The 8,876-nt window shown below is 49.8% G+C and overlaps 1 protein-coding gene across 1 annotated transcript; it reads left to right on the forward strand.

The window, feature by feature from the left end:
* The first annotated feature begins 2,859 nt into the window (after positions 1-2,859).
* On the forward strand, positions 2,860-7,885 carry BAMBI (BMP and activin membrane bound inhibitor). The gene is made up of 3 exons (XM_004779350.3): positions 2,860-2,989; positions 6,187-6,474; positions 6,919-7,885. The coding sequence occupies exons 1-3, from the start codon at positions 2,914-2,916 to the stop codon at positions 7,335-7,337; spliced, it is 783 nt and encodes a 260-aa protein (XP_004779407.1). The 5' UTR covers positions 2,860-2,913; the 3' UTR covers positions 7,338-7,885.
* The last annotated feature ends 991 nt before the right edge of the window (positions 7,886-8,876 follow it).

Here is an 8,876-nt window from a genome sequence, read left to right on the forward strand (position 1 = left end):
AATGATATCATTAAAAAAAAAGAATCTTAAGTAAAAAGGGGAACTTATTAAGGCGCCTCAGTTAACTTTAATAAGGAACCGAAGTGACACCAAGTGACTGGGACTCCATTTGGACTTACACGTTTGTCGTTTTTCTCTTTCTTTGCAGACAGGTGGACTCTGAATTTGAACGTCACCTGTGAATTGAGTTCTAGGAACGGACAGCATCTCTGGCCAACCACCCAGAAGAGAGTACTTCATTGGCCCAGCTAGGGTCATGTGACTACCTATGGCCAGAGGCGGGGAGGCCCCCAGTCTGGCTCTGGTGCGCCCTCCAGAGAAAGCAGATGTTCCTCTGAAGTGGGCTGGGAAGGCACTCCAAAAGTGTTTTCTGCAATACAACTTTCCTCAACCCATCCCCCACACTGCCTTCTGTTAAACAAGTATTTATCTGCATTACCAGTAAGTATCATTATTTCCTGATGCACCTCTGCCTGCCCCTTGCTTCACACTTTATGCTCCAGCAACAAAGAACCGCTTGCAGTCCTATCTCCCCATCCCCTACTGACCACCCACATCCCCCAACACAATCAATAAATGTCACACCTAAGTTCCTGTGGTCCTCTATGCTTGTAATGGTCTCCTCGTGATTCTCTTTTTTCTTTAGGAGTCATGCCGGATGTCACTGCTTCCGGCTGACCATCCAGACTTCTGTACCTTCCTGGGCCAGTTATCTCTTCTAACATTATGCACCTAAATCTCTATCATCGTCCCACTGCATTGTTTGTGATTTACTGTTTAGCTTCTGACAGCTTTACAACCCCAGAGTCTGGCCTATAGTGGGCGCTTTGAGATAGTTGAATGAATATGCTCTAGAAGTTTCCTTTTAGCTAATAATTGACTCTCTAGAGTTAAAAAAGAGTGTGTCATTACATGACATTCTAAGGGGCTCACGCATTGTCTGCATGAGCCCCTTAGAACTGTTAATTTGTCAAAGAATCCCATGTCAGGAAGTTCTAATCAAAGTCCTCCTCAGGACCAAGGGTCAGCCCACCACTTGAGAGATACTTGCTGTTTACCTGGTGCCCTAACCAGTTTAACTTCCTCTTAAAAGGTCCACTCAGTGTTCTCTCCCATCCTTGTAGATGCGATTTTGATCTAGTGAAGGAATGGGCAGAGCATCAATTCATGAAATTATTTTCTTCTTTCTGCATATAAACATTTTTTAAGGGCAATTTCATTAACTGTATTTTGTGTCCTCTGTGGACTTTCAACTTTAATTTACTGGGTTCACCTCGATTTTTGGTCCTCCAGACATGGATATTTTTTTTTTTTCTTAGCCTCAGAGCTCATTGCTGTACCATGGTCTAAAGGGATTTGACTTCACATCTGTCACCTTAGCATTAAATGCTTTTCTCTTCCTCTTCCCGCCACCCCTTGACATTTTATCTGGAAGGGAAATGTTGGCTGATCCTAAAAGGAAATTTCTCAAACAGTGGATTTTTGTTAATCTCAGGTTATGGGACGAAAGGATACAAGAGCATTCCTGCAGATAAGAGTTTTAAGTTGAATTTAGCCTTCAAAAAGTTAAAACAAAAGAAAACATAACACAACAATAGCGAAACCTCCAGGGCTGCCTTTGGGTAGTTGGGGGCCGGCAGCCCTGCAAGTCCTAATAAATGAATTAGTATCTCAGAAAGGAGATCACTGCGGGGCTGATATTGATCAGGGTCAGCCGGTGTGTTTGCCTGCGATTGTTTGGGGGGTGGTTAATTGAGTGTCAGTCTCGGCCTGTGTCGTCTCGCTGGCGCCGGGTGCTTTTGGATTTGCTAATTTTCGTTAAGTGTCTCTAGCCGGCTCCTCGTCCCCTGTCTCCCCAGGAGAACTTAGCGGCCCCCACTGATCAACAGTCTGCCTGTCTGGGCTTTATTGATCAGAGGGCGGGCGGCTCAAGGCGGATGCGCCCGAGAGGGAGAGGGGGGGAAAAGGCTGAAAGCAGACCCCGGCCCCCGGCCGCCCCCCTTCCAGGCTCCCCCGACGAAACCCCCTTCTCGGCCACACGCGAGCCCCCAGGGCTCGACAGGGGCGCCGTGGCAGATGGCGCACGCCGGGGGACCGCCACTTGTTCCTGGGGTTCCTAGAGCGCGCAGCGTGGCCCGGGAGGCCTTCCGCTAGCGACCCTTCGGTCCCTCGCGCGTTTCGGGGGCAACAAGAAAGTAGCCAGGGGATGGGGGACGCCGGCCCAAGTCTGAGTTTGTGAAGGTCCCGGAGGCGAGTGCCAGAGACCCCGCGGCCGGGATCGACCCGAGCCTCGCGAAGGTCACGGACGCGCAGGCCTCCGCGAGGGGGAGCGCGGGAGACGACATCCTCCCCGCCCGCAGCCCCAGACGCCGGCGCCGCTAGTAGCCGCGGGGCAGGTCCCACCCGGCCCCCCCTCTGGGCCCGCCTCCTGGCTGCGGAGATGATCGACTGGAGCCTGGCGGCCAATCGGGCGGCGCCGGCGCTGCCGGGGCGGGGCCGGGGGCGGGGCGGCGTCTGGCCGGCTCCAGGCGCCGGGCGCTATTTACGGCGCGGATCCGGGCGGGCAGAGGCGGGCGCAAGCTGGAGCTCGCGGGTGGCGGTCTGCGCGCGCGCTCGGGGAGCTGCTTCTTCGCGCAGTGGCCGGCCGAGGGGGAGCGAGGCCCATAGCCCACCCGGGACTGCGGCGCGGAGCCGAGCGAAGGGGCCCCCGGTGGCCGCGAAAGTCCTCTGGGCTGCTCGGCGCCCCTCCAGCCGCGCTCCATGCTCCGGCCGCGGCCCGGCTCCTCGCCCGGTCGCTGACGGCGCCCGCCGCCCCGGGGAGCCCCCATGCCCTGCGCGCTCCGGGAGCCGTAGGCTGCAGTTGCGCCGCGGCTCCGGGAGCCGGCGGGGGCGCCGCGGCCGTGGGGGGCGTCAATGGATCGCCATTCCAGCTACATCTTCATCTGGCTGCAGCTCGAACTCTGCGCCATGGCCGTGCTGCTCACCAAAGGTGGGTGCCCGCCGGCCGGCCGAGGCGCGGGCTCTCCGCGGAGGGGCGCGCGGGGGTCCTGGGGCGGCCGCTGCCGCGGGCCTTTGAAGGCGGCTGCCAAGGCTTTGTTAGCGGCGGGCGAGGCTTCCTCCTGCTGGAGCCCGCAGGTCGCGACAAGTTGCCTGTTCTTAGAAGTCGCGGCGGTGGCTTCGCGGCCGCCCCCCCTCGGGTGTCCCGGGGCCGGCGCGTGGAGGTGGAGTCAGACCTCGGGGCAAGTGGTTGTCAGAATGTTTTTGTAAGTCTGTCCGCGGCGAACTTTCCTGAACGTCTGCAGCCGGGAAGCGGGGCCGTGGTGCGCGCGGGGACGCAGCCGCCCTCCGCACCCCGCGGCTGGGGGCGGCCGCGACGAACCCCCGACCCTGCGGGCCGCCGCGCGGGGCCGGAGTGCGGGCGGTCAGCGCCGGTCCCCAAGTGTGCCTCGGTCCGCGCGTGTGCCTCCGTGTGTGTCTCTCCGTGTCTTTGTGAGCCGGCGAGTGTGAGAGAGGAGGTGCCCCAAGTGCGAGTCTCCGTGTGCAGGAGTCTGATGGGTGGCTTCGCGGGCTGGGAGGGCAGCGGTCCCATTTCCCACTCCCCTCAGGGCTTACACTACTACCGGGGGGAAAGAAAAGAAAGAAAGAAAGAAAGAAAAAGGTCGGTTTCTTTTTGCTTCCTGCAGTCTTTCGCCTTTTGGGTTGAAATAACCCAAACTCCTAGATTTCAAGGATTTCCCCCCCTCCCCCGCCATGAACTCTCTTTACTGTTCTCCGAACAGATAATTTTTCTTTTTAAATGGGAAGCGTTATTTAGCTTTTGCACTCCCCCCCCACCCCTTCTCTAATTGCCATGTAGCAGGCATGAGGTTAAAGGATAAGCTAGCCCAGAAGGATGCTGTGCTACGGTATTTATTTATTTTGAAAGGAAGGGTGTAATTAACCCTAAATAACAGCCCTGGTAGCCTGCAGAGGGAAGCCTCCTGGCCCTATCAAAGGCCGGCAGAACAGGGAGGGACTGAGGCTGACATGAAGTCACAGATACCGAAACTATGTGCCTGATAAATGATATAATTAGGGGATCAGAGATTTCTGACTGCTGCGGACTTCAAAAGCTTTAAAAGAAGCCAGCAGTCTCTCCTGTAGCCATCTTGACTAAAGCAGACATTTTTGTTTAATCACTACATACAGTAACAAGAAAGGGGGGGAACAGAAGAGCATTGTTCACTGTTTCCAAATACCAGTCCCCTTTCTGGGCCTTTTGCATGCCACAGGAAGAAACTTTATGAAACGACAGAAATATAGTTTTAATACAGTAATACAAAAGTCCATTCAACTTGTTGAAATGTGGCTCCAATTAAAAAAAAAAAGTTGTTAGAACTTTCGTAGTTACCTGTCAAAATTTTATTAGACTGTTTTAGGTCATTGAAAATTCAGTATTTTAAATAGGCTCTCATAAACATTTTACTCTTTTCATTCAGTGCTCTTTTTCTGCACTGGGCTTGAGGTGCATGGGATCAAAATGGACTTTGAATCTGGTTTATTTCTACTTTAAATCTGTTGGTGGAATTAGTCAGGCTAGGGATACGTAGTCATCACCACATAAGACTGGTGAGCTTTGTGCAAAGCATCAAGTAAACTTGGAAAGAGGAGAGAGAACCTCTAAAAAGCAAGGTTCCAACTTGAAGGTCTTTCTGGAGAAGGGACTTCGGCCCAGAGTGGGACAGACCAGGGAGCTCGCCAACCGATGCTAGAGCAGGACCTCCAGCTTTGGACAGTTAAACTCAGATTGCCAGAGATCTGTGATTAGCTGGAAGGTTTTTTTTTTTTTTTTTTAGAAGGAAAGCATTAGCGTCTGATGAAAGCTCGAGCATACCATACAGTGGCCTGGAATTTGGACAGATAATTAAATGAGACACCTCACTCAGGCGTTCACATTCGCAGAGAGGAGGAGGAAGAAGAAAGGAGAGGGTCTATAAAACCACAGTCCCTGGTGTTTAATTTCAGAGCCGGGGTTTCAGTAACTACTAGAACTTCTGATCGGGGAGCTGGGAAAAGGTGTGTGCCTCAGTTCTTTTTACGGTAGCATTAGTTGTGGCATCTGACAGTGACCAGAGCCCACAGGGTCAGATGCGCTATTGGTGATCGCTCTGAAACCCAGATCATTTCAACTAGAGGAGGGTGCTAGAAGCCTCAGAAGCATGCACTGCAGCAAAATGTTACCAGTGACTTGCAACTCCCCAAATAAGTTTTATAAAGGAAACTTTTAATCACTTCCTGGAGAAAAATTTGAGGTTTCCTTAAGGATTTTTCATTCAACCGGCAGAGGATTTTCAGTTTCAGTGTTTCCCCTTTTAGATCCGATGTTGAATTACATGTAAAACTGGGGAGTTAAGGGGAGGAGAAGTTCGCTTTTACACCCGCCTCCCCTCCTCACCCGCCCCCCACCCCGCCCCTGCCCCCAGTTTTATGACTTTCCATTTGGGCTGAAAGAAATTGACTTTGGCAAGCAAACCACTAATTGTAAACTGCCTAGTTCCTGTTTTACAATATACTGACTAAAAGCTCCTCTGCATGAAAAGATCTTTATAGGCAAAGTTTGCCTTTTCTAGAGAGGTTGCAAATAGCTGCCCAGTTTCATAGTTTTAAAACCTCCTGACCGGAGCAATTTCTAGATTGTTGTGTTTCTAGTTAATAACTTTATAAGGTGTTAGCTAAAGCTCTTAAATCTTGGCACAGCCCTTTAAGGTAGTAAACAATTCAGTAGTTCCGATCAAATATTTATACTGACAAAATCAAAAAGCCTGGCATTTTTATGTTGTATGGTCACGTAGGATTAAAATGAATAAACAGTGTAATTCACCTTACAGTAGGAGAATTTCTTGTGATGATTCTTTTCCTTCAGATCCAGAAGTAAGATTTTGAATTAACCCACTAACTCCTTAGAAATTGCAATTGAACTCTGATTCTCTGCAGTTGGGATTAGTACGTTTCTAAAATTACCTTTAACTGGGTGGAAATTTAAGCACTGCCTTGCACGCAGGGCTCTCCCAAGTCTGCTCCAGGCTGCCACTGCGGGCGCTCAGCTGAATATCCAGAAGTTCATGCCTTTGAACTTGAGCAGTTGCCCAGGTAGAGGCTTTATCTGGGCTCAGGAAGGCGCGTGACGCAATTTCTCATTGTCTTTAGGTGAAATCAGATGCTACTGTGATGCTGCCCACTGCGTGGCAACCGGCTATATGTGTAAATCCGAGCTGAACGCCTGCTTCTCGAGGCTTCTCGATCCTCAGAACACAAACTCCCCGCTCACCCATGGCTGCCTGGACTCTCTCGCAAGCACAGCAGACCTCTGCCAAGCCAAACAGGCCCGAAACCACTCTGGCACCGCCGTGCCCACATTGGAATGCTGTCACGAAGACATGTGCAATTACCGAGGGCTGCACGATGTGCTCGCCCCTCCCAAGGGGGAGGCCTCAGGTAGGTAGAAGCCCCCTCGGACCAGCACGCCGGCCTCCTCTGGTGCGCGGCGGCCACGACTTGTATGTCTGCTATTGATTTTGTTGTTAATGTAATTAGAGACACCAGGGGCAGAGGCCTGGCTGTGGATGCGAAGATGCATCTCTGTTGAGTAGCTTTTCTGTCTGCCTGAGCATGAGATGTCTGTCTGCATGATAGGTTTTGCCTGGCTTTTCCACTTTTGGAAGACCCAGAAGACCCTTCCTGTTCAGGAACCACAGTCCCTACACAGACTGTTCTCGGAAGCCCATCTTTGCACCGCTGGGCAGCGTGTCGTTTGTAAATAGTGTTGATTTCACCGTAAGCTGCTTTCTCACGGGGTGTCTCGTTGCAGATGGATAGATGATCGTAAGTCCCAGTGGGAGGGCGTAACCGCAGTCCACTCACGCGTTTCTGTTGCTCTAGGACAAGGAAACCGCTATCAGCACGACGGCGGCAGGAACCTCATCACCAAAGTGCAGGAGCTGACTTCCTCCAAAGAGCTGTGGTTCCGGGCGGCCGTGATCGCCGTGCCCATTGCCGGCGGCCTCATTCTGGTGTTGCTGATCATGCTGGCCTTGAGGATGCTCCGGAGTGAGAACAAGAGACTGCAGGATCAGCGGCAGCAGATGCTGTCCCGTTTGCACTACAGCTTCCACGGACACCATTCCAAAAAGGGGCAGGTGGCCAAGTTAGACTTGGAGTGCATGGTGCCGGTGAGCGGCCACGAGAACTGCTGCCTGACCTGTGACAAGATGAGACAAGCGGACCTCAGCAACGACAAGATCCTCTCGCTCGTCCACTGGGGCATGTACAGCGGGCACGGGAAGCTGGAGTTTGTATGACGGGGTCTGACCCCAAACCGAAGTTCTTGGACGCTGGAAGGCTTGGGGTTCTGCTGGACAGGAGCACTTTATCTGCAGAAAAAGGAACTCACCGAGTCCCCTTTGAGAGACGGAATGACCTCTGCAAACAGAATCTTGGATATTTCTTCTGAAGGATTATTTGCACAGACTCTTAAATACAGTCAAATGTATTATTTGCTTTAAAATTATAAAAAGCAAAGAGAAGACTTCATACACACTGTTACCAGGGTTTTGCATCTGAGCGAGCTGGAATTGAGTACCTAAATAAACTAAAATGTGCTCTGTGTAAGCTCCAACATCTTGATTTATTGTAAAGATTTAAAAATATATATATATATATTTTGTCTGAAACTTAGCGGTGTCTTGTCATAAATTAAAAACTAAGTGGGAGGTGTAAGAAACTTCATGTTAATTTTACAAATGAAGTTCTGTTGTTGCTCACAGTAGGGTCTCAACTATAGGATTTGGCTTGATTTTTGTTTGTTTGCTTTGTTTTGCCTTTTTTTTTTTTTTTTTTGGTATTTAAATAAGACCAAGATCTTGTTTGTCCTTACCTGCATATTTGTAGTTTTCTTACAGTGTGGAGAACTTCCAACTGTGTCCTGCCCATCATTCAGTATCTTACCCACGTGTTTTTTGTTAGGTGTTAGGATAACCCTGGTTTTTAGCTTTCACCTATGAGAAATCCTAAACTTTTTTAGACCAGGTGGGATATGGTGGATCAGTGTCTAGAGCTGAGAAAAGGTCATATTCATCAACTTCAGTTGCTCTGAAATGCTTTTTAAAAATGTGTCTACCTCCAACCAAATAAGAAAAACCAAACCAAGTCCGCTAAACGAAACTTCTCGTAGTTAGTCACTGTCTACTTTTACTACGTTTGGATTGATTTTTACCATATCAGTTGGCTTTTGTCTCAGACCAATTTAAGTATTTTGGATCCCAAATTAGCCAAACTCGATTGTGTTATGCTCCTAGTTTTCAAACCTTCCTTCAATGCAGTGTTATACTAATCTATTTTTTTTTTCAGTGTTTAGAAAGGGTTTCAATACTGAGGGTTATTTGTATCAACTGAGATTTAAAGAACACTAGGGTCCTATGGCCCCCACATCGACTTCAGCCACTGACACACTGAGTAACAGTGTTTTCACTCCTGTAGGACCTTCTGTCTGGCAAGACTGCTCAGCCTGAATTCAAACCCATGCCATGTTTGTGTACTTTCCCCCCCCAAATAGGTCTATGTTATCCTAAATGTGAGAAAAATTTGCCATCTAGGATTCTTTTTTTTTTTTCCTGATTCTCTTGTATATTTGAAACTTCTGCTTAAAAATGAACCTCTAGTCTGCATATGTGAGGATGGGGTTTTCTTTTACTGAGTGTTAAAAGATTGTGTGTGTGCATATTTGGGGGGTTATTTTACGATAAGCATAATTTGGGTCCTTTAAGACAGATGCAGTCGCCAAGTTCATGGGAGAATCAGTCGAAATGACTAGTCTAAAAAAACGAGTACCTAGATTATCC

The sequence above is a fragment of the Mustela putorius genome, unplaced genomic scaffold, assembly GCF_011764305.1.
Source record: "Mustela putorius furo isolate JIRA1106 unplaced genomic scaffold, ASM1176430v1.1 tig00001130_pilon_pilon_pilon, whole genome shotgun sequence".
In the NCBI taxonomy this organism is placed as follows: Eukaryota; Metazoa; Chordata; class Mammalia; order Carnivora; family Mustelidae; genus Mustela; species Mustela putorius.

Excerpts from the sequence above, each read along its gene's own strand:
- BAMBI (XM_004779350.3), top strand. The coding sequence starts at position 2,914 with ATGGATCGCCATTCCAGCTACATCTTCATCTGGCTGCAGCTCGAACTC. Across the intron at positions 2,990-6,186 it reads GGCCGTGCTGCTCACCAAAG|GTGAAATCAGATGCTACTGT; the intron begins GTGGGTGCCCGC and ends CATTGTCTTTAG. Across the intron at positions 6,475-6,918 it reads TCCCAAGGGGGAGGCCTCAG|GACAAGGAAACCGCTATCAG; the intron begins GTAGGTAGAAGC and ends CTGTTGCTCTAG.